A 23,215-nucleotide genomic window follows, 5' to 3' on the forward strand; every position below is an offset into this window, starting at 1 on the left:
AGCAAGCACTTGTCTATTTATCATCATGCTAAGATCCTGTCATGGCACTGAAAATGGGAGGCAAATGAAATTTTCTAATAATGTCTGATTCATAACTCTATGTCTACAAGATGCTCAATCCGTTGCGTCTGTTACTTTTAGCACCACTGTGGCCAGCACAGTAGGTCGTCAACCGTCTTCTTCAATCGATGAGCCGACTGAAAAAGCGCTTATTCATCGTGGCTCAGTTCGTCATGGCTTGACCAATACCGAGCGTCTGCGCTTTGGTCTGAATGAACGTCCAACCCTGAGGCAAAGCGATCGCTTCTCATCGTTTCTCTACCACTGCTCATAATTTTGAGGCTTCGGGGCTGCCTTGGCTTTAGCAGCCACCGACGCCCACGTGGGTTTCTGCGTGGTGATGACGACTTTCTGAGTTGCCTGTCCAGCTGGGCCACCGACGATAGTACCGTAGTTGTGGATGGTCAGGGTTGATGGTCCAGACTGGGAAGTCGACGACTGACCAGGGAATGGGGTCGAGGCCTGACCCTCGAGCCCTGGTGTTGGTGCGGATTCAGTTTGGGCTTGATGGCTACGAGGTTGCTTGGCTGCCTTGCGTGAAATATCACCCAAAGCTGGCATGTTGGTGCCAATCATGTAGTCTTGGAATGCTGCATCTCGGTCGTAGCCTGTAGCTAGGACCCACAACTCTCCTGTAACTTGCGCGTCTTCCACAGAGCTGTGATAAACATCTTGGATGTGCTTGTTCAAATACTGGAGAGCCAGATCAGGTAGGTTACGCACGCCGTAAAGGCTCCTGCTCTGGGTATCGATAGCGTCGCTGTGACGAAAGATATCGGCAGCATACTCGCCGAATGCGTTCAGATCGTTGCGTGCGGAATGCATAATGACTCGCCGATCCTTACAGATGCTCGTGAGCCACAAGACCGCTTCCTCGATAGGAACTGCCCCATTGCTGGGCTGCAGGTCACCGAACTCAACGCCAAACTTGGGAGGGTCGAAAGTCTTCTTGAGGCCGTCTTCCTTCGGATAGAAGCAAAAGACGTCTAGGACAGTCTCGCCTGAGATTTTGGTCACGCTGACGCGACCAACTCTCTTGTACTTCTTGCCCTCGTTTCTAGAATGATTGACCATCTCGGTATCGATGGCAACGGGCTCTCCTGGGAAGAGCCGATCGTAGCGAGGGTAGAGTTGCGTGGCTCGACATTGGTTTCTTGAAGTGCGCAAGCTAGCCCACGAGGGCTTGGGCTCGGGCTGTTGGCTTGGGATCATGTTCATGTCCATGAACGGCATTGTCCTTGGTACGATGATGTATTTGTTGCAAGTTTTGTGTATGCTGAATGCGAGTGCTGTTGCTGTGTCTAGAAGTCGAGGATCCGGTGCAGTGATGCGGCTTGAGTGCTGGACTTCTCAGGGTTGTTGATGCGATGAAGTGCTAGTCCAGGTAGGTCCTGTAATAAGGTAAGAAAAGTTCGCGTAGTGAACAGGTCGCCATGCGTGTTCACTATGGTTGTTCACCATCGCTATTCACGATCCCAGTAGAGAGGCCAACGAGAGACCTCTCATGCTAGTGAATGTCGGCAAGAACAAAGCCAACCAGTTTTCAGTGAACAAAGAGTGTATAGGTAGCTAGTACTGTTCGGTCAAGCCAGGGTATAGTGAAAGCGGTTTTTGTAAGTAAGTATACTCGTTCACCGTTGCCAAAAAAAATTGGTCAAGTACAACGTCAATGTCAGAAGCATCATAGTTGCTTGGAGACATTACAGATGCCGACACCTGCCTCAGAAGCATATTCTGTGCCAGGACGATGACAGTGCATGGCCATATTGAGACCACATCGGACAGCGTTGAGAACTCGAACCTCGCAATGCCTTCGAAGTGGCCGGGGGACTGATAGCTGCCATCTTCTGAGGAGTTTTGTTATGCGGTAGACAATGGTGCGTAAAGGAGCGGGTGGAAGTCAAGCAAAACATTTATATCACCCGCGCTGTCTGCTTGCTCTAAGCTGATTGCTTTCTGTTTGTTTCGGCTGTGTTCCATCTCCTCGCACTTGCACTGAGGCACGACATAAGACCAGACGTAACATGGCTCCTCAGGCAGCAATGCTGAAACGCAATCCTGGCCGTACAAACCTGCCTGAGAACTGCATTTTCCGAGACCTGTAAGATTAACTATCTCGGTATGGCGTCAGTGGTAAATCTCGCTGCCCCAGCGATGCCGCGAAGCATCTTTGATTGGGGGTTGTAGTCGTGCAAAGCAGGTGGAAAATTGCTGCCTGACGGGAGAAGGGCATTGCTGTGGTGCTCGAAGGAATCGAAGGATTTGCGAGACCGTGTCCGGGTTTCCTCTTCGGGGTTGCTCAGCCTTCAAACCCGTATTCGTCAGCTTCACCCTTAGCCGTGTATCGGACTCAAAAGAAAGTAACTTGATGAGCAGGTCTGGCGGAGCCAAGTACTACTTTTTGCAACTGCTCTCATCAACGAATTCTGCCGTACTTCGGAAGGGCGCCGCGACGGAATGTTTCTGATCAAGTTCTGAAGTCAGCGATACCACAATCAATTGCTGCGATTTTTTGGTGCTAGAGTTCAAGCATGGGTCGTGCTCCAGAACAGCAGAGGGACGACTTGTCAGACGCGGCATCCTCACGAGCAGATGCTCTCACCCTCAACGAAGAAGAGCTTCCGACCTATGCTACTGCCGCGCCTGCGCATTCAGAGACACCTATCGTGGACGAGAAGCGAAGCTCAGCTGCGGGTCCAACAGTAGAAGCGCCATTCCGCTTTCCTGACGCCGACCTACCGACTTATGACACCGCAACGAGCGGTCGAAAACTCATCGCCATACCCCAAACATCGCCATCCGCGACAGCACCTTTCTTGGACACTTGGTCGCCTGATCTTCTGGCGTGCGGCATCACTGAGGAAAGCTTCTCTTCGTTCCTGTCCACACTATCAGCATTCGTATCTGCCAAAGTCTCCCAGCAAGCCTTGCAGCATGCTACGGACATTGGCAATTCGCTGGGCAATCATCAGAAGCAATATGCCAACAATGTCAAGAAATCAGTAAAACGTATCGGCCACTCGGCCAAGAGTTTCAACCCTTTTGGTGTTCTCGGCGGCACCATTGCCCTCACAGTCGGAGCAGCCAGCCATGTAGTAACTAGCGTGGTCACTGCACCTACGAGTATCATCAAAAAGCCGCGAACGCCACGAGAGCGTGCGTTCGCATATCTTGCTGCTGCAAACAAAGATTGGTTTCACGCCAGAGGACTGCAAGCGATGTTGCTCGACACAAACGAGTTGGCGGCAGAGCTGACTATCTCTGCGCATGAGATCGTCGACGCGGGTGGGGTCGCTGGTCGTGATAGTCCGCAGGTACTTGCCAATGGTTTGGAGAAATGGCTTGCACCGTTGCATATTCGAGACCAGCAGGCGGCTGCGGAATTGGCGGAAAGTAGTCGTGCAGCGGGCAAGCGACCCTGGCGACCGCAGTTGCAGCTCGGGCTTGCGACGCTTTGGCTCGTGCTGGTGCACGAAAGACATTAGATCCACTCTAGTGAGAGTGGATCGCGGATGTTCGCTTCCTGTCAATAAGTAAAGTTGAGGAGCCGCCCGAGTCATTCGAGCCACTGTTCCGGACGATGTCTTCTGCAGCCTCAAGAGAACACGGGAGTAGGTGCTCCACAGGTCGCCCACGGGTGAATCCTTTGTCCCCAAAGTAGAGTCTCCGATTTGCCGTAATCACTAGCAGGCATAATAGGCGACCTCAGCGTAGGTTGAAAGTCGCCGCAGATGCAGTCAATTGCCTCATGGCCATTTAAGTCCTTGGCAATCTCGTGTGGACGATCTGAGAGATTTTCCGTCACTGTAGTCTACGACGGGCAGCAGGGCCGGGTAAATCAGCTGCCGAAGGACAATATAGACCTTCCAACTGACTATACGCTGCACGAATTGCGGTTAGTGATGGCGTAATGTTCTCGTCGGGCAGGAATCCGGTATCGCAGCTGGCAGGACGAGGCTTTGCTGTGCGAACCAGGCGTCATCCTCATTGCGACTTCTCTCAACCTGTTCGAAGATCTGCTCGGATTGCGGTCATCGTGCGAAGGACAAGTTATCTCTTCCGTGTGGTCCAGAACGCGGCTCGCGGCTGATCCGTCGCGTGTCGCCATGTTCGGAAGAGCGGCTCAGCAGGTGCTTCGGCGAATGAGCATTCGCGGAGTGCTCCGTGGAGGATTGCAGGTCATATATACCAAAGTGTGTTGTTTGCGCGAAGGTTTGTGCCCGGAGTCCGCATATTGTCTTGGGCGTAGGCATGCCGTAACAGCTGCTCTCTACTGGCTGGACGAAAGCCGCAGCATCCCACAGGATTGGCTCCTGTGCTCGCCAGAGTGTGGATGATGTCGGTCTGATAGGCGTGCGAACTTGGTTGCCAGACAAGCCGTCGGCGTTCGCGTGGGCAGCAAGCCGCTGGGGTGCACCGTCTTGCTGGTCTTGGTTTCTGACGATCCCGGAGCCAGCGATCCTTCACCCAGGACACTGGCGTCGGCATTGCTGTTTTGGACGAGAGCGGCGAAGATCCAGGGCTCCCGTCCCTTTCCATGAACGTCGCTTGGGCAGTCGTGGGTGGGTGAGATGATGAAGTCGGCAGGCACCACCGGCGGAACAAACTCAACTCCGCCAAGCCGAACGACATCTCCGCTGGCTGACCTTCTCTCTCTCCCTCCACCGCCATCCGCACCCGAAACCAACCCGAGTCGTTGCAGCTGCCAGATGCAATGGAGGTGAAGCATCACGTCCAAACCTCTGGCAGGACAGCCAATCTGCACCGGCAAAAGGTGCCACTGGGCCCACCGGCCCCCGCAAAGGGTTGTTGGAACGTGGGCGCCTTCTCGAAATGGAGATTGCGACAATAGCAAGCCTCCTATTGACGAGGGATCCGCCTCCTTCACCTCCTCCTTGGCATCCACCTCGGGTACGCGCAGAGTCTGGATCTCAGCATCGTATTCCCGGTCTACAGTGCTCGTCTCGCTCGCGCTCGCGAAGCATTCACGCCAACAGAGTACGATGTGAGATTTCTGGGTAGGCTAAGAGATGGTCTAGCTTTAATTCCCAACACGTGTACCAGCAGCAGATTCGCTTAGCCGTCGCAGGTAACCGGCGCAACACATATTGTCTCGACGAGCGCTCGGTCTGCCGAAGAGCCTCATCATAGTACAAGTGCTGCGTCTCGAATGCACTCCACATTGTCCTGCATGTGTGGCGTGCAGCACAGTCATCATCGCTTTCAACAGGCAGACGGACAAGATTCCCGGACCCATCAGCCAAAGCTCGCGAGTGCCGCAGTGGTCTCGCTACTGAAACTCAATTCGGAGGCTCTTGCTGCCCAACCCAGGCAGATGCTTGTGCTCACACCTGTGGAATAACTCGCGGTCGCGTTATTGTACTGGCTGATCATCTCGCAAACTGATTGCAATCCTGATCTGATATCACTCCAGCGTCCGGACGGATGAGGTGCTACCTTCATTCGTTCTCAAGATGTCATCCTTGCATATTGATCACTTTCCTCAATCGATCCTGCTCAGACGATCCTCTTTTATGTGAGAACTAACTGCAGTGGTTGTGAGACTGCTTCCACATGGCTGAGGGCATGTACTATTCGTGTCCTCCCTTCCAACCAGGATTGCAACAACCGGCGTCTAACGAGTACTGGCAATATTATGCGCTACCGACTTCGACACAAGGGGGCTACCTCTCCGCTCATGTCCCAGCATCTTCATATCCACCGCACGCTCCGACACACGCTCCACATGCAATAGATACATCGACAAGCACATCACCGATCGAAGCTCTTGCTGGAAAGCCGAAAAGGCCTCGAGCTACACAAGCTTGTGAGCCGTGTCGTACCAGGAAGCAACGATGTGACGAAGGCGAACCATGCACATTCTGCAGAACCAACAACTTTGAGTGTACATACCGACCGCTGGTCCCGACCAAGGTTGACAAGATCGTGGAGTATATGCTCTCCTGGATGGCAACTCATGGAGAAGGCCTGCAAGCGCTAACCGATAAGATTGAAAGTCTTGAGGTGCACATGCAGAGTATTGCAGGACTGAGGCACTCAACCATAACCCACGAGCCACAAAAGCCTCTCTTGCCCGGGCCTGGTACACATTGTGGGGATCGCACACGACGAGTGGCTGATGAGATTCGAGGATCAATATTTCGCTGGCCAGAGATCCGCAAGCTTTTCGTAGCATCTGCGACGGTGTTGGATGAAGACTACGCGGCTCGAGCTGAGGCAAGAAACGCACCTCTGCACGAAATGTCCAAAGGCTTCGATGCCGACGAAATGGACCTCACCATCCGGACGATCAACAGGCTTGTTGAGAGCTTCTTCAAAAACCTCTATCCACTACAGCCCTTTCTTCAACGAAGCAGAGTGAACTCTACGTTCGATCTGTTCCGTTGCACGTATGCCTCAGATGCGATTGGCGCATCTTGTTTGATGAGCTCAGAGTCCGACTTTGATCGACGAACAAAAAGGAGACGGACAGCATCACCTTGCGATACGACGGCAGAAAAGCGACGCATCGAGCGATCGCCGGGGAATGCTATAGCTCTGCTCGTGTTGGCTCTGGGATCCACAATCACGCCGGATCGTGGTATAACACAGCGCCTGCCAACAAATACAACGTGTGCAGCTCTGGCGCCCGGATACTCGTACTACCTAGAAGCAAGTAGGGTCATTGCAACACAGATCGATGGATACGACCTTGTACATGCTCATATATTCATGCTGGCTGGAATGTATAAAGCGCAAATTGGTCGCTCAACGGAAAGTGCAAGCTGGTATTCGATGGCTGGTCGCGTCCTGTTGCATCTTTTGCGGCGCCAGGATCGCGCAGAACAGCACGGCAAATCTGGGTCGAACCGCCACGGTCGGGATCAGCGAGCAGTGCTAGCAGCATGGTGCTGTCTCCAGCTGGAGAGTAGCATACCGAGCGAACTGCTTCTACCAAAGAGTGGTCTGCAACAGCTTGTGCGCGATCTCGCCCTTCCGAAAGCCACAACGACTCAGTCATTGCCCCAGACAGCTGACGAGACGAGCCTCCTTATCTGTAATGCGCTATGCGAACTGCATGGTATCCAATGCGAGGTGGATGAGCATCTGTACCAGGACGCTGTTGATAGCAATAATTCCTCGGCAGTCATGACAGTGGTCAAACGGCACGCCACCGGCTTACAGCAGTGGCGCACGCGACTTCACCCATTGCTTCGTTGGGATGAGGAACGCGGTTCTCCGCCATCGGAACCTGAGCTTGCAAAATTAAGACATGAGTACTGGAAAGTGAAGCTCAGCATATTACGACCTTTTCTCGACTTCGTCTTACATATCCTACCCGGCATCCGGCACGGAATGGACTTGCAGACCTGTTCAAAAGACGCTAACGGACGACTTCGGCCCACGTCAGAGCGCAATATCATCTCTGCCATCGATAATTTGGTGAAAGAATCCGGGGAGGCAGAAATCATGCGCCTTGCACAACTTTCCACGCAAGCCCTAAAGCAGAAGCTTGGAGCTTTCGATGGCATAGCTACGTCTTCTTTCCAGGGCAACATGGTCCCATTCGTTCACGAGCAATTCTACGACCTGCTTGTGTTGACTGCAATACACCGCAGCGATCGTCTGAAGCACTTGGTGTCGTTGCCATATTTGCGGCTTGCGTACGAACAGACCATCAACTATCTGGACAAGCTAAGCACATTATCAGCAATATGTGCAGAGGACTGCAAGGCTCTCAAGCGCATACAGATCTCTCTCATCGATCCAAGTATGAAAGTGAGTGGCAGTTGAAGTCTTTCCGATGCTCAACATCTACAGAATCCAATGCCGATATTCTGCCGAATATATCACCGTCGTCACGGCCAGACCACAAGCCTTTTGTCAGCCTCAAGAAAGCCGCCTCTCGCTAGCGAAGCTTTGTTTCAATGCTTGTCACAAATACGGATTCTGCGATAACACCGAGTCTCAACATCATCGGCTGGACGAGTTGCCTGTCATCAGACGCTGCAAGGTCCGTCGGCTCGTCGGCTTCAGCACAACTCTCTCTTGTCGAGTGTCACACGTGGGCACGGATTTGGAGACTAATCATCCGCTGTCGATGAACCAGCATAGCGGCAAACATGCTCGATACGGTATGGTTGAGATATTGCTTCCGAATTGATCAATGAAGCGCACTCAACGATGAAGGCAGCCCATTTCGATTGACCCTAGTCTGGCACATGGCAATCACACTCGTTGCGCTCGTCGGCTTCGTCACTATGGGTAACACAGCATACATTCCTTGCTTGCTTGCATGCTGCAAGCACGTGGCGTGGACAAGACAAAGAAGGGATCGTCGCTTGCGCTTCGGCCGACCAACCGCTGGCCGGTTCTTGCACCCTCAACCACCACCTCGGGGCAGCTTCTCCACACGTAGACCCCTGTTCCGACAGACAATGAAAGCTATGCTAGACGCATGGCGTGCTTTTGCGTGCTGCATTGGTACGCACGAGAAGCTCTGCGCTGTCGCATGAGCTTTCAGCAGGACCACAAGAAGATGGCTTTGTGCTTGCATGCAGAAGCATTGGGATTGGCATGCGGCTGACTTGGTACACATCTCCGCGGTACCTATGGCTTATTATTAGACTTTAAAGTTCCCAGGTCCCGGAGTCTTGTTCGCGAGCTGTCTCACTTTTGGTCTTGGAGAGTTTGGAGGCTGTTGTCTTGTGACTTCACTTGCCTTTTGCTGTCCTGTGCCATCGTCGACACCTCTTGCTCCAGGAGCTTGTGAACGATCATGGCAAAGCTGCAAGGTACCCGGCTGGGTGCCTTCCGGGCATACTTTTTTGGATTCTTCATTTGCACTGCTGGTTTCCTCTTTGGGTACGACACAGGCATTGTTGGTATGTGGGAAGCAACAGTAGAAAGCTTCTAGAAACTGATCCCTTTGATCTAGGCGGTGTCCTTACCATGACATCTTATAAACGCGATTTCGGGTACTCGGACAATACCACGGTCTCTGCCGTCATGGTCTCTTTGCAAAATGTCGGCGCCTTCCTCGCTGCCTGCGCTATCTTCCCCGTCTCGGAACGATTTGGACGTAAGAAAACAGTACAGGTCGCTTGCACTGTTTTCATCATTGGAGTTATTCTGCAAGTGATCCCGTCACACTCGTTAGTGTGTTTCTACATTGGGCGCTTTGTCTCTGGCCTGGGACTCGGATCAGCAACAGCTGTGGTACCCAGCTACAACGCAGAGCAAGCACCTAAAGAAATCCGAGGAAAGCTCGGATCCGGCATGCAGTTGCTCTTCGCATCGGGCGTGCTGATATCCTACTGGGTCGATTATGCCACAGTTCACGATATGCCCGTGTCTTCAGCACAGTGGCAGATTCCCGTAGGCTTGCAGATGGTGCCAGCAGCTGTCCTTGGTATCGGCCTCTTCTGGCAGAAGGAATCGATTCGATGGCTCGCTAAGAAGGGAAGGAACGATGAAGCTTGGGAAGCTCTGACTTGGATGCGAGCAGACAGCGGTCCTGAGGTCAAGGCTGAATTCGACGAAATCAAAGCTGGTATCGCGGCAGAGCTTCTGGCGACCGAAGGGTTCAGGAAGAAGGAACTGCTGGAGCCTGCGAACCGATATCGCCTTGCACTCGCCTTTGGAGTATTCCTTGGCCAGCAGTGCACCGGAATGACAGCACTTGCTTACTTCGGACCACAATTCTTCAAACTGCTTGTCGGAGCTGGAGACAAGAATCTTCTCATCACAGGACTTTTCGGTGCCGAAAAGTTCATCACTGTCGCAACATACATCTTCCTCTTCTCGGAACGATGGGGACGCAAGCCAACACTCTGGATCTCAGCGCTTATCATGTCGGGTCTCTTCGTCATTGTTGCGATTGTCAATAATACTACTCCAGCTCCCGTGAACAACCAGACTACCGGTGCCGGTATCGCAACTGTCGCGCTGATCTTCCTCACGAACTCGGTCTACCAATTCTCATGGGGTCCAGTACCATGGCCGTACACTGCGGAGGTAAGATCAAAACAATGTAGAACGTGATGAGATGCCCAGCCAAGCTAACGTACGCTGAAACAGATCTTCCCCTCCCGCATCCGTGAAATTGGAACTTCGACCGGCGTAGCCACCCAGTGGCTCTTCAACTTCCTCTTTTCGCTCGTAACACCATACATGATCGCAGCGTGGGGCTCTTATACATTCCTCTACTACGCCTGTCTCGACATCATCATGGCAATCGGAGTGTTCTTATTTTTCAAGGAGACGAAAGGCAGAACATTGGAGGAGATGGAACAAATCTTCCATTCAAGAGCTGCATTCGATAATGAGGCTGTCAGGAGAAAAGCGCTCGAACACTTGGGCGACAGTGGAAGCGAAGATCGAGTGTACGGGACGATAATAGATGGGCATAAGGATACGAGAGTATGAGGAGACAGGATAACATGAGTTTCAGTGACATGAAATATGCCATGCATGTGGCATTACGGCATTGCATACTCGTACATATCATCGTCAAAATCATATCATATCATCATGACTCAAACCCACAACCCGGGCACTCTCTCTCAGAGCCCTCCCAATCCCAACAATCCACCACCGCCGCCATCCGCTCCCTCATCCTCACCCGCAAGCGGCCCAGGACTCTGCCCCCCATCATTGTAATTATTCGGGCACCCCAAATCCCTCATAAAAGGCGCAACCTTCTCTGCAATAACATTCACCAGCCTAACCGGCAAATTCAACAACTCCCCTGTCGCACTCGGCACACTTCCCAGAGCCAAATACAACGCACAAGGCAAACCTTTCACACTCTCCTCATTCAACTTCCCATCTTTGATATACGAACTAAAATTCAATCCTAAGAAATTGTTGGGTCCAGAATTAAATCCAAAGGCAACGGGGTTTTCGAGGTACATTGCTGTGAATTCGGGGATGAGTTGGAGTTCGCCGTAAGGGGTGAGGCGGTTGGTCCAGTTGGGAGGGAAACGTTCGCCGGAGGTGGGGATGTATGAGCCGGTGGAGGTTTTGGTGGCGCCGAAGAAGGACATTATGGTGGATTCGGAGGCGGTGGGGCCTGTGCCGAAGAGGTCATAGACGAAGGCTGCTGCAGCGTAGAGCGCGATTTGGATGGGGCCTGCATGAGGTGTGGGGGTAAGTGAGTTGCTCCTTGTTGAAGTGGAAGGTCTTACCGAAGAAGAATTGCCCGTTGTCTCTTTTGGATTCCTCATATCGTTGCTTGCGGTAGACGGATAGTTTGGAGCGATCGCATTCGCCGTCGCAGGCTGCCATCATGCTGGTGAATAAAGTACTGTTGAAGCTGTAGTTGTCTCGGGTTGGGGAAAGGTAGTAGTCGTTTCGCGTCAGAGAAGTGTCGGATTCGAAGTGGTTGTGTCCGTTGAGGCCAAGCTCGTCACCTAACAGACCGCCAATGATACCGGAAGTGCGTGAGCTGGCATCGCACCCGATGGACAGCTTCTTCGTCTCAAGCAAATCGCCGCCTTGGCCAACGCCTGCGATTGCGAGGATGGTGGCGAGATCGAAGCCGACGTTGAAGACATTTTGCTGGGCATCCATGAGCTCGTTGTATGTTGTTATACCATCATGGGCGACTGTGAACAATCGTCAGTCAATACGCCATATGATACCCACAGTTGAGATCGTGCTCCCATTGGGTTGACTGACTAAAGCCATGGTTCGCCAGAGCGTTCAATGCTAGCAAACGTCAGTTACGAGCGTTCCCCACTCGAAATGCCGTGCATACCAGGACAAGGCCCTCGAATATCAGTCTGCGGATTCGGCTCCTTAAACTCATGCGCTACATCACCAGGAGCTGGTACCTGAATACCGCCCTTCCCTGTCCCCGGCAGTCCATTCTTCGCGCCGAGATAAGGAAACTCGTCCGTGCTGGAGAATCCAAGTTCATGATTTGCATTGAAAGGACAGCCAGGAGAATCTCGTCGCGCAAGATTCGCAGCGCGTGGAGGGAGTGCCGAAGAATCGACTCCAGGTGCATGCACTACCCAGGGATAAGCAACAGCCTGCGCTGCGAAGAGAAGCGCTACACGCGTGCTGCGGATCAACATTGCGAAGAACCAGAATCCGAGAGCTCGTAGGGTCGCAAGAACTATCAAAACCAGGGATGAGGCTTCGAGATGTAATATGTGTTCTGGACAGGAGACGTGATCGACTATGTTGGGTTGCAGCTTTGGTCATGAAGTTGCATTTCGCAGAGATTCGATTCGTCGCAGCCTTGCTTTACCAGCCGGCCACGACTCAAACATCTGGTTGTACATCGTCGGACTCTGACCCGCGTGAGCTTCGAAGGAAATGATGTGCGTTTATCGTGTCTTAAGCTTCGGGGGCTGACGGATGAGGCATGGCTTAGCGTGTTGCTTGACACATGTACCTGCATGAAGCCATTCATCATAAACACGTACTGCCCAGCGGACAGCTTTGCTTGTCGATGTATGCACTGCTTATGCGTGAGGATGGCTGATGCTGTAGCTGTTATGCTGCCGCATCATTCTTAGACTAGCAGAGCGCACAGGAAGCCTGATTTGGCTCTAGTGTTCCGCGATTGAGCCTGCGCGATTGAGCCTGTATTCGCGGAATGGGCGACTACAAGACCGGCCTTCATTGAACGACACCTTTCCATCAGGCGTGCGAGCGCGGGTGCAATAGAATCAATGTAACAAGCAATCTGTGTGACATGAAGGTCTCCCGCTTGATCATGCTGAAATTGTCATCATAGCAAGCAGCTCATGGAGCTGGTTGTATTGCGGTTGTGCTGTCCAAGTCGCAAGCGTCGTTAGGGGACCTAGAGATCGATCCTACGGCATGCATCAAGGCAGCGGTGGATTCTGCATTGAGCACAAAACCGCTCAGAGATGACTCGCTGGATCTTCTACCCCATCATCGACGAGATAATCATCAGTCTGCCTCAGCTCAACCCAAGATATGTTCGATTTCAGACTCTCTAGAGTCGACGATATGGCGCTTCCGTCCTGCGTAAAGGTCGAATTTGCACCGCGTTGGGCCCACATTGCAAGGTGCAAGTCTTTCACGTCGTCGAGATAGTGATCCTCTTCGCGAAGAGGAACTTCCTCGGGATGCTCTTTATACCACTGCTCGATAAGTTCTTTCGTGACATTTTCGTCTTCGGGAGGTTCACCGGGAATGAGTATATTGTGCGACGAATATGGTTGCGGCCTGACTCGGCCAAGTTCATAGAGAAAGTCTGGCTCTTGCTTCTCGGCGCGATAGGTCTCGACGGCCATTTCGAGCTGCTTCATTTGAGTGGGTGACAGCGGGAGTATGCCAGACATGTAGTGAAGTTTTCTCCATCCGTCGGTGGTCAGAAGACGCTTCATAGTGCCTGTGGTAGCGGAGACGCACCAGGCATCGAGGGGTTTCCCGCCTGGCAGAAGCCAAACATTCTCGACGGTGAGTGAGTCGAGCTGTAGGCCTGGGAAAAGCGACAAAGCTTCGTTGAAGTTGTGAGTAACATAGAAATCTGGCATCGCAAAGGCGTAGACCGGCAGAGGCGTGTCGATCACGTAGACATGGCGAAGCGCGCGGAGCTTTTCATCTGGCCATTGACTCAGCACATCGACGAAGGCGACTGTCGAGGCGAAGTGATAGGTGACAGCCGAGTGCCAGCTGTCGTCGACCTCGCCGGATATCTGCTTGCACACGCGGCGCAGTGCGCGTACCTCGAGCGGCAGGCCCGGCAGCAGTGACAGACCGCGGCTCGTGGCAACATTCCGATCTGATGTCGCAGTCCAGTCGCGCCAGGAGACCTCAGCCTCGCGGCCCTCACTGTCGACGAAGCGCCCAGGTCTGTCCTGCTCTTCCACTTGCTCGGCGTCATACTCCTCTTCCCGGTCGTCGTCGTCGTTGTCGTCGCTCGACGTTTCATAGCGAACATGGCTGTGTAGGCGTTCCGGGCCTCGCTGGACATGGATCTCGAGCGATTCGAAGAGCAGTTGATAAATGTGAAGTCGGATTTCGGCGGGGAGGCCCAGCAAAGAGCAGCGGGCGACGGCAGCCATGCTGAGCGATGTGTCTGACAGTTGAGGCGCGTCGGGCCTTCGAACGAGCTGAAGTAGAAGTCAGGCGCCCAGGGAGCGAGCGTGTTTGAGCAACGCTGTGACTCACGTCCAGCCAAACCGTGCCACCACACTGCCGACTCTCAAATCACGCCTCCTTGTTGATTGGCGTAGAAAAAGAAGGGAGATGGAGACGCGGCACTTACCACTTTCGCGAGTGTTGCTGACACGCAGAGCTCATCTACGAGGAATGCGCAGGCCAACTCAGCTCTCTTGAGCGGCACGGTCTGATCAGTAGAATGGCTGCTGAACAGGCTGAGGACTGTGAATGCGCAGAGATGGTTGTTGTGTCGAGGGGGAAACGTGCACGACGGCCATGTCCGCCTCCGCTGCCAAGAACATCCTCCACAGCTCTCCACAAGACAGCTTCCTTCTTCGTCCTTCCACCTCCACCAACATGCTTCCGACTGTTCCATATGGCGAGGCTCACCATTCGCGCGAAAATTACACAAGCCGTTGTGCATGCACAATATGATCTCATGTCCACGTCTCCGCACGACATACACCTCACGCCCGCCGCCAATGCACCGAGCAGGGCACTCGCTTCGCTGTATCATGCGCCGATACGAGACCATCACTACCGGCATAGGTAACGAATCCTCCTTAGCCACTCTTGGCTGCATGGCCATCCCGCATATGCGAGATCAGGTCCCTCGCGTTCCTGGCAGGCACTATACTGCTGCTCCGCGATTTAATCTCCCATGGTATAGCCTGAGTTCTTCACACCTGAATCAGGCCGCGGCATCGCGTTGGGGGTCAAGCAATGTCTCTGTTGAATGACACCATATGTAGGTCTGTACGCTTCGCTTTCGCCCTTTTCTTGACTTCAGGCATGAGCAGATCCTGCTCTGAATGATCGCAAACATGCCTCGTCTTTTCTCTCCTTTAACAGCAGTGGCTGGGCTTCTGGGTTCAGTCACAGCCCAAGCTTACACAAACACCTCCTCCGAAAGTGTCCAGGTGCGATGGATTGGCTCTACGCCCGAGTATCATTCAGGAACGACGTTCGGTCTGCCATGGGCTCGAGGCAAACACTTTCCAAACAGTACACGATTCTCGGCCTCAGGTGACATTGACTTGCAGTCCTGGGCAACCGCATACTGGACCGATGGCTCTCTCAAGTGGACTGCCCATGCCATTCCAGAGACCGAGAACATCGCAGACGAATACACGATCACGGCATCCTCCGGTTCTCCCAGGACATCTCAGTCCGCGGGTATCGCAGTTACTGATTCTGATGGTTCGGTCGTAGTCGACACTGGCAAGATCTCAGCAAGCTTTCCCAAGAGTGGCGCCGTGGTGGTCGAGAACATTGAGACTGCGAGTGGCAAGGTGGTTGGGCAGAACGGCAGACTAGTCCTTCACTCACAATCTGGCGTTGCGGATAATGCTGAAGACAGGACCAACTCATCGATTGGCTACTCCAACTTCGAGAGCAAGGTCGATAATGTCACTACCAGCAGGGACAACCAGGCACGCGCACTTGTCACTGTTCGAGGCACCCACACTCTCACCAGTGGGGCGGACCACATCGATTGGCTTCCCTTCATCTTGCGCTTCTATCTGTACGCGAACTCCGATGCCATTCGAATCGTGCACACTTTGGTCTTCGATGGCAACTCATCAACTGACTTCATCTCTGGCATCGGTCTTCGATTTGACGTGCCACTTGCCGAAGAGGAGCTGTACAATCGCCATGTTCGCATTGCTGGTGTCGATGGCGGTCTCTTGAACGAAGCCGTCAAAGGCATCACTGGATTGCGCAGAGATCCAGGACAAAACATTCGCACAGCACAATACGAAGGCGATGAGACTCCAACTCCAGATACTTGGGATCCTCGCGTCGGTAATGCTACGCGACGTGGTTGGATTCCGAACTGGAACGACTACAGCTTGACTCAACTGTCACCTGATGGTTTCACCTTGAAGAAGAGGACTCAAGCTGGGCAGAGTTGGTTGAACATTCCTGGTTCCACACGCTCCGGCGGCTTGGCATATCTCGGAGGCGCAACACAAGGAGGCCTCGCAGTTGCTCTTCGCGACTTCTGGAAGAAGTACCCCACAGGTCTGGACATTCGCAATGCTGCTACTGATGTTGGTGAAGTCACCGTCTGGATCTACAGTCCTGAAGCACAACCTCTTGACCTGAGACCCTACCACGACGGGCTGGGCCAGGAGACCTATGCGGACCAGCTTGATGCTCTTGAGATCACTTACGAAGACTGGGAAGACGGCTTTGACACGCCGTATGGCATCGCCCGAACCAACGAGTTCTACATTCATGCTTTTGAGGCCACCCCTCCTCGTGATCGTCTGTCAGCTCTTGTAACACACGCCAACAACCCACCAGTCCTTTTCACTGAGCCTGAATACATCCACTCGACCAAAGCCGCTGGAACCTGGTGGGCACCTCCTTCGACCAACACCTCGAGTGCCCTCGCTGCCCGCATCGAGAGTAATCTTGACTTCCTTGCTACCTTTTACCAAACAGAGGTCGAGCAACGCAGATGGTACGGTCTATTTGACTTTGGCGATATCATGCACACATATGATGTCGATCGCCACCAGTGGCGTTACGACATTGGAGGGTACGCGTGGGATAACAGTGAACTCTCGCCTGATCTCTTCTTCTGGCCCTACTTCCTTCGTACTGGCCGTGAGGATGTGTATCGCTTTGCCGAAGCTCTCACCCGCCACACTGGCGAGGTTGATGTCTACCACATCGGTCAGTGGAAAGGTCTCGGAACGCGTCACGGTGTCCAACACTGGGGCGACTCCGCCAAACAAGCCCGTATCTCAACAGCACAATATCGCAAAATCTTCTACTTCATCTCTGGAGGCGATGAGCGTGTGGGAGAGTTGGTTCAGGAGACCCTGGACACTGACAAGACATACGAAACTCTCGACCCCAACCGCAAAGTCCGAACAGACGGCTGGGTCCCAGCACCTGGTAACCGCGCCACGATCGGTCTCGGGACAGATTGGTCGGGCCTGGCAGCATCCTGGCTCCTCGAATGGGAGCGTCAGGGTCCTCGTGCGGAAGAGGCCAAGCTCAAGTTGACGAATACCATTAAGGGCATCGTTAGCTTGAAGAATGGTTTCGTGACAGGTTCCGGTCTCTACAACAACACTGACGGAACCCTCGACCCACCACCTACCGATCCTGACAACAACGGCGTCGTAGCAGTATCGCACTTGTCAGCTGCGTTCGGCCTAGGCGAAGTTGTCGCCGAACTCATTGAGCACTACGGTGACGAACTCCCCGAAGGCTTCGAGCAAGTCTGGTTGGACTACTGCTACTACTACCGCGCTCCAGCCGCCGAACAACAAGCCCGCTACGGAGGCAATTGGACCCGAACAGCCACGCTCCGACAAGATCACTCGCGTCTCTTGGCTTACGGATACTACCGTACTGGCAACGAGAGCTGGGCGCAGCGTGCTTGGAGCGAGTTTGAAGCTGATGGGCTGAACACGACCGACACTTGGGCAACGACGAGAATCAACGGCAGTGCAGTTTTGGCACCTGTTGATGAGGTTCCGTGGTTGTCAACGAATGATGCTTCGAATTATGGATTGGCGGCTATTAGTAATTTGGCGTACATTCCAGAGTTCTTGCCAGCGAGTTTCTAGTCAAGCACTCGTGGCGGAGGATTGTCAGCTAGAATGTAGAAGCCAGAGGAAGATATTTCGGAAAGTCGATGTGTATTACTACAATATTTAGATGTCCAAAGGTCGATGCTTCTGTTAGCTGAAAGATACCCTACTCTCAACATATCCAGTAGGAGAGCGAGCAAACCAGTAAAGACATTCTCCCCATCACCCCTCCACCTCCCTCTCAGCCTTCCTTCTTGCCGCGTCCTCAAACACAATCTCCAACCTCCGTTTCAGATTAGGAGGCAAATTCTGCTGACAGGTTTCTTTCGCTAGGCAAACTGTCGGACTGTTACAGATGTCACGGCCGACGGAATTAAAGACGCAATAGTCGCCAGTGCCGAGCTCTATACAGTCTGCGTCTGACGTGCAATAGGGATTGGCCGGTGATGAGGAGGGACTACAGAAACCCGTTCCTCCACAGACTGCTTCTGTGGTCAGGAAGCGTATGTCGCAGCTGCATCGACTTCCTCCAGTATTGGGCCTGACTTGTGCGAAGCAGTAGGATTCTTGAGCCTGATTGCAGCGTGGAGTTGGGCCAAGGCCACGACGACCCGAAGCAGGCGACCAGTCCATAAGGGGTCAGAGAGGCGAGCCGAAAGCAAGAAAGCAGCCACAGAATGACAAGTCACCTCTCGTGCGTTGCCTGTCTCGAGCTGGGGCATTGCTCTGATTGGAACGACATCAGCCACGGCGAGAAGTATTGGAGCCGTCGCCTCGGACACAGCCGCATCTCCTGATGCAATAATGAAGTCGGGCAAAAGGCCGATAGGCGTGTCAGTGGCTGACCACGTGTTGTACTGCTCATTTCACCATACGGCACCATTTTAAGGCGCTAGAAGTATTGAAGGCCGGAGTGGGCAGTAGGAGGGAAGCAACAAGAGAGGGTGCTGTCGCGTGGAGTTGGATGCCAAGCGGTTGTTCCCCCTCCAGTTCGGTCCCGCTTGAATGTTTCCCCGACATTATTTAGAGTGCTGCTCTACTTTGTCGAGATCAATCTGCGCCATTGGAGAGGGCAGTGCTGAAAAGTAATCCCCACCATGGCAGCACTGGAAGCATTGGACTTCGTCCCGACCGTCGACAAGTTCACGCCGCTGTCCCAGCATCAGGAACAGACTCCCGGCACCTTCTTCGATGGTCCGCCGGTGCTTCACCTCCATGCACCGAACACACATGTCACTCTGCCGCTTGCCTCGCACCAGAAGCACCAACCGCTCAAGAGCCTAGCGGAGAACGTCAGCGCTGACGCAGCACAAGAAGGCAACGTTCGCCTCGAAGATGTCAACGTATGGGTGACATCAAAGTGAGTCCCAACCATACCGCCGCCACCTTGCGCGCAATGCTGAATCATGTAAACAGACACTTGATCTTACATTCTATCAACTCAAATGGAGGCTGCCGCATTACCTATCCCGCCATCACCATCACGGCCATCGACGGCAATGCAGTCCTCCTCGAGCTTAACCTGTCCGATGCAGATACCGCCGACGACGACATCGAGTACTTCCAATTGAAAATATTTGCTACTGGGGTGCAACACGGCGCGACGGATGCTCAAGCGACTGCGGGCAGCTCGAATGGCGCCAACGGCACAACATCAGACAATGACACGACCACAGCTCTCTACAAAGCAATCGCAGATTGCCAGGAACTGAATCCTGATCCTCCAATGCCAGGAGAGGAAGGCGAGGATGGGGAGCCTGTCCTCGATGAGACCGCACCAGGAGCTACGGGATGGATCACGAGTGAGAACATGGATCAGTTCATGGACGCTGACGGGAACTTTCGAATGCCAGAAGGCGTGACATTTGTCGGCGGCGAAGATCAAGAGCAGGAGGGCGCGACTACCGAGGGTGTGCAAGCACCACTTGGCGAGGGTGCGGGCAGGACGCGAACCGCGGCGGAAGCTGGTGTCGAAAGAGAAGATGAGAACAAGTGGCGCGCAACTGGTGACTGAGGGAACAAAAGCGCAGAGCGGCAAGGGAAAGCACATGCGACAAGTTCGCAGAAAGCTACCGGTTGTGAAAGGTCCTCTCGAAGAGTCTGGCCCACACGGCCAATCGCGAAGATGCGCAGTCTTCAACGCTACAGCCTTGGCTTGCCTGCTGTCAAAGGATCTGCCACTGCCGGGTTCTTCGTGCTCACAGGACTGAACCAAGGATGGACTGGAGGAGAATCTCTTTGCACAGTCGCAGTGAAGACAGCTTTCCTCTTCTCCAGGAACGCAGCAACAGCTTCGTCATTGTCCACGCTCCCTCTCATGTGGCCCATGATTCGGGATTCCAATAGATGCGCGGCCTCTGCACTATCGACTCCCCGATACAGCATTTCTCGAATCATAAAAGTGCTGACCGTAGACGTGTTCGATGCGATGCCCTCTGCCATCTCCAATGCTTTAGGAAGTACATCTTCCTGCCGATCGAGTACTTCCGCAAAGAGTCCATCAAGTTGTTTCGCCGTGGCCGGGATTGTCGCTCCAGTGGTCACGAGCTGAAGTGTCCGAGCATGGCCGATAAGCCGAGGCAGGAAGAACGATGAACATCCTTCCATTACCACTCCACGTTGCGAGAAGACGAATCCAATCTTCGATTTGGACCAGACGACTCGCATCACGCATGCCAAAGTCATAGTGATGCCAACACCAATGGCATGCCCGTTGATTGCTGCGATCGTTGGCTTGGTGCAATTGTGGATCGCTAGAGATACGCGACCACCACTGTCACGAATCAGCATGTGAGCGTCAATCATAGCATCGATGCGACACTGAACAGTGATTCTTGCCACAATCCGTATTCATACGGGAAACAAGCCTTCAATGCCAACGGAAGAGGTAACAAAAGAAAAAACAAAGAAGATCTTACCCATCACGATGCGTCTTATCAGTCTCATTCTTCCCATTCCCTTGCAATTTGAAACCCTGCCTCAAATCCTGTCCCGCACAAAATATCTTGCCATGTCCTGTCAAAACAATACATTTGACACGATCGTCGATACTTGCGATTCCGAAGAAATGTTCGAGCTCATCGGTCATGATGTCTGTGAAGGCATTGTTGTTGTTTGGTCGATATAGGGTACATATTAAGACTGGAGTTGGTTCGGGTGAAGTTGAGGGGTGGTGAGAGACGCGGATTTCGGTGTAGGGGAGGAGTGAGTAACTATGGGGAAGTTTGGTAGGAGTAGGTTGGCCGGAGGACATTTTGAATGGTTTGAATGGGTGGGAGCAGAGGTAGTCGCTGAAGGGGAGTGGGGTTGATATGCAATGGGTAATTGATGTTTGAGGTGAAGTATGCTTCCGAGATGCCGAGGTACGACCGGTCGACCAGATGCGTCAAATTTTGATGTGGCGAGGTGAGTGGTGCTTTCAAATGTGTCTGAAGAGATGAGATGGGAGTTACCTGGTGGTGTTGTTGAAGCTACAAGGCTTAAATGAAGCCTTTCCTTGAATGAGAGTTTATATGTCCATTTCTTTGCTGCATATCCCCAGGCAGCCGCTTTTGTCAAACATCAGTTGTCCATGTCGACTTGCCTTCCTTCCGTATATATTTCGCTCAAAATCATGTTGTCTCTCACATTACACTGAAGGCTTCATGGCCTACGCCCAAAACTCAGCGCGTCTTGGGATCGATTCTGATCTCGAGTGAGAGAACTAGTGCCTCTGACTGACATTGTACGCCAGAATGCCTCGCCTCTTCAGTGCTGAATTTCAAATCTCTCAAGTAGGCTTGGCTGTCTCGGTCGAACTCGATCCCTTGATCCTGTTCCGGACCTCGTTCGCGGAAATGCACTTCGCCTGTAGCTCGGGCTCCATTTTCTGTTCGCAGAGTGCTATCGGACCAGCCACTGCTATGTCGCCGGGCGTGATGCCACAGGTTGTCGGGGCGATCATGGAGGTACAGTTATACTGATTCATAAATTTCAGCAGCGATTTTCGGTTCTGGTCCGTGATTTGAGTACTTACTATCGCCGCCATGGGGACTTTGTCTTCGGTCCAGCCACCGACACAAATGGACTTCATAGGCTTTCCAGGCTCTTTACCGGCGCAAGTCTCATTGAGAAAATGTTGCTCTGGCTCGCTGTAGCAACAGCCATCCAGTCCACCTCGAATCTGCTCAGGCGAAGTGATATTAGCTTGTGGCCCAGGTGGCCACGGTTCGCAGGGCTTATCGCCGCGACGCGCCATGGAACTGGGTGGAAAGGGGTCTGCTGTTGCCCCAGTCATGCGTGGATCATCTTTAGCGATACACCAGGGGTTATTGGGACCATTGGACAGGTATTTATCCCCTTTGTTGTGCTCACGGCAGAGGTCATAGCCGTTGAATTCACCGCAGTCGTGAAGAACACGTCGGGCCTTACAGTCCCACTTTGAAATCTGTTAGCAGGACCAATAGCCGTGTGTAGACCACTTTCTCAAAGGTCTGAACTCACGATCAATTCATGCAGACAGACTTGGTCTGTCGTGTTAATCCTCAGTGGACAACGTTCTTCAGGCATTGAATCGTATTTGGCTGGAAGAGGGATTGTGTCTTCGTCGCCGACAAGGTCTCTTTTGGCGTGCGGAGCAAAGCATCCTGCCATCTTGTGGGATTTCGAATCGCCTTCAGCGCCTCGAAAGTACCGAATTTTGCACGGCGCGGAGGCGGTGCAGGTCATGAGAAGATGGTTGTGCATCTCGCAGGCGTACTACACGTCAACATGTTAGCTGACCGATCATTTCGTTTTCCGAGAGCTTTTGCAGTTGTCCTTACCACAGAATTATCGTGGCACACACTTGTAGTGATCCAGCCCATAGCATTACAGTTCGATAGTATGGCTCTTTGTGCAGCGTCGTTGAGATCTTTGTACTCAACGCCACGGACTGTGTCAGGACTCTCGGAGCTGGTGGGGCGTGGTATCAGCGGAGAGCTCGCAGTCGGAGAGTGTGGCACGCTCGCGGCGGAGTGATGGCCGATAGCTCGGTGATGCTTCTCCTGCGAAGTCTTGATTGTCCTCACATCAAGTATCGGAGCCGGTTGTGCATTTGGGGATTGGACTGGATTCGCCAGCACAACTGTGGTGGCGGCCACAATGGCGCAGAGAAAGGTTGAGGACTGCATTGCCGTTCGCCGTCTCTGCTCGGACTCTGAATATGATGCCTCGATGTCAGTATGTTGTGTTCAAGTCGAGCTGGTGTGTTCGAGACGTCGAAGCAAATGAACGGATTTGTAGCCGCCGTACACATATGCTCATCAGGGCCAGATGATTAAGCCACGCGTGGTGGAAGGCGACGTGACCCAGTTCTGTGTCTTCGTCAGCAGCTCACTTCACTTGATTTGCGCAACGTGACTTGACCTTGCCGACATTACCCTGCTTCAGGCAAGGGCGTATGGCTGTGAGGGAAGGCCGCTCGGGCAATGGTC

At 53.1% G+C, this 23,215-nt stretch overlaps 10 protein-coding genes across 10 annotated transcripts; 5 read left to right on the top strand and 5 right to left on the bottom strand.

Annotated features, from left to right (window-relative positions):
• Positions 1 to 318: 318 nt before the first annotated feature.
• On the bottom strand, positions 319 to 1,278 carry CKM354_001052200 (uncharacterized protein; the record flags this gene model as incomplete). The annotated part of the gene is made up of 1 exon (XM_044805983.1): positions 319 to 1,278. One exon carries the CDS (start codon positions 1,276 to 1,278, stop codon positions 319 to 321), a length of 960 nt encoding a protein of 319 aa, XP_044661918.1.
• Positions 1,279 to 2,591: 1,313 nt separating this feature from the next.
• On the top strand, positions 2,592 to 3,545 carry CKM354_001052300 (uncharacterized protein; the record flags this gene model as incomplete). Its single annotated transcript, XM_044805984.1, has 1 exon — positions 2,592 to 3,545. The coding sequence occupies one exon, from the start codon at positions 2,592 to 2,594 to the stop codon at positions 3,543 to 3,545; it is 954 nt and encodes a 317-aa protein (XP_044661919.1).
• A 2,089-nt stretch (positions 3,546 to 5,634) lies between these two features.
• Positions 5,635 to 7,854, top strand: CKM354_001052400 (uncharacterized protein; the record flags this gene model as incomplete). Its single annotated transcript, XM_044805985.1, has 1 exon — positions 5,635 to 7,854. One exon carries the CDS (start codon positions 5,635 to 5,637, stop codon positions 7,852 to 7,854), a length of 2,220 nt encoding a protein of 739 aa, XP_044661920.1.
• A 985-nt stretch (positions 7,855 to 8,839) lies between these two features.
• CKM354_001052500 (uncharacterized protein) lies at positions 8,840 to 10,488 on the top strand (the record flags this gene model as incomplete). The annotated part of the gene is made up of 3 exons (XM_044805986.1): positions 8,840 to 8,945; positions 8,999 to 10,077; positions 10,141 to 10,488. 3 exons carry the CDS (start codon positions 8,840 to 8,842, stop codon positions 10,486 to 10,488), a joined length of 1,533 nt encoding a protein of 510 aa, XP_044661921.1.
• Positions 10,489 to 10,625: 137 nt separating this feature from the next.
• Positions 10,626 to 12,143, bottom strand: CKM354_001052600 (uncharacterized protein; the record flags this gene model as incomplete). Its single annotated transcript, XM_044805987.1, has 4 exons — positions 10,626 to 11,194; positions 11,250 to 11,669; positions 11,743 to 11,772; positions 11,822 to 12,143. The coding sequence occupies 4 exons, from the start codon at positions 12,141 to 12,143 to the stop codon at positions 10,626 to 10,628; spliced, it is 1,341 nt and encodes a 446-aa protein (XP_044661922.1).
• Positions 12,144 to 12,941: 798 nt separating this feature from the next.
• CKM354_001052700 (uncharacterized protein) lies at positions 12,942 to 14,111 on the bottom strand (the record flags this gene model as incomplete). Its single annotated transcript, XM_044805988.1, has 1 exon — positions 12,942 to 14,111. One exon carries the CDS (start codon positions 14,109 to 14,111, stop codon positions 12,942 to 12,944), a length of 1,170 nt encoding a protein of 389 aa, XP_044661923.1.
• A 909-nt stretch (positions 14,112 to 15,020) lies between these two features.
• On the top strand, positions 15,021 to 17,798 carry CKM354_001052800 (uncharacterized protein; the record flags this gene model as incomplete). The annotated part of the gene is made up of 1 exon (XM_044805989.1): positions 15,021 to 17,798. The coding sequence occupies one exon, from the start codon at positions 15,021 to 15,023 to the stop codon at positions 17,796 to 17,798; it is 2,778 nt and encodes a 925-aa protein (XP_044661924.1).
• A 1,061-nt stretch (positions 17,799 to 18,859) lies between these two features.
• On the top strand, positions 18,860 to 19,776 carry CKM354_001052900 (uncharacterized protein; the record flags this gene model as incomplete). Its single annotated transcript, XM_044805990.1, has 2 exons — positions 18,860 to 19,122; positions 19,179 to 19,776. 2 exons carry the CDS (start codon positions 18,860 to 18,862, stop codon positions 19,774 to 19,776), a joined length of 861 nt encoding a protein of 286 aa, XP_044661925.1.
• A 128-nt stretch (positions 19,777 to 19,904) lies between these two features.
• Positions 19,905 to 21,015, bottom strand: CKM354_001053000 (uncharacterized protein; the record flags this gene model as incomplete). The annotated part of the gene is made up of 2 exons (XM_044805991.1): positions 19,905 to 20,535; positions 20,681 to 21,015. The coding sequence occupies 2 exons, from the start codon at positions 21,013 to 21,015 to the stop codon at positions 19,905 to 19,907; spliced, it is 966 nt and encodes a 321-aa protein (XP_044661926.1).
• A 516-nt stretch (positions 21,016 to 21,531) lies between these two features.
• Positions 21,532 to 22,912, bottom strand: CKM354_001053100 (uncharacterized protein; the record flags this gene model as incomplete). The annotated part of the gene is made up of 4 exons (XM_044805992.1): positions 21,532 to 21,720; positions 21,778 to 22,179; positions 22,245 to 22,499; positions 22,565 to 22,912. 4 exons carry the CDS (start codon positions 22,910 to 22,912, stop codon positions 21,532 to 21,534), a joined length of 1,194 nt encoding a protein of 397 aa, XP_044661927.1.
• Between the last annotated feature and the right edge of the window lie 303 nt (positions 22,913 to 23,215).

This window comes from Cercospora kikuchii, assembly GCF_019650295.1.
Source record: "Cercospora kikuchii DNA, contig_00007, whole genome shotgun sequence".
NCBI lineage: Eukaryota > Fungi > Ascomycota > Dothideomycetes > Mycosphaerellales > Mycosphaerellaceae > Cercospora > Cercospora kikuchii.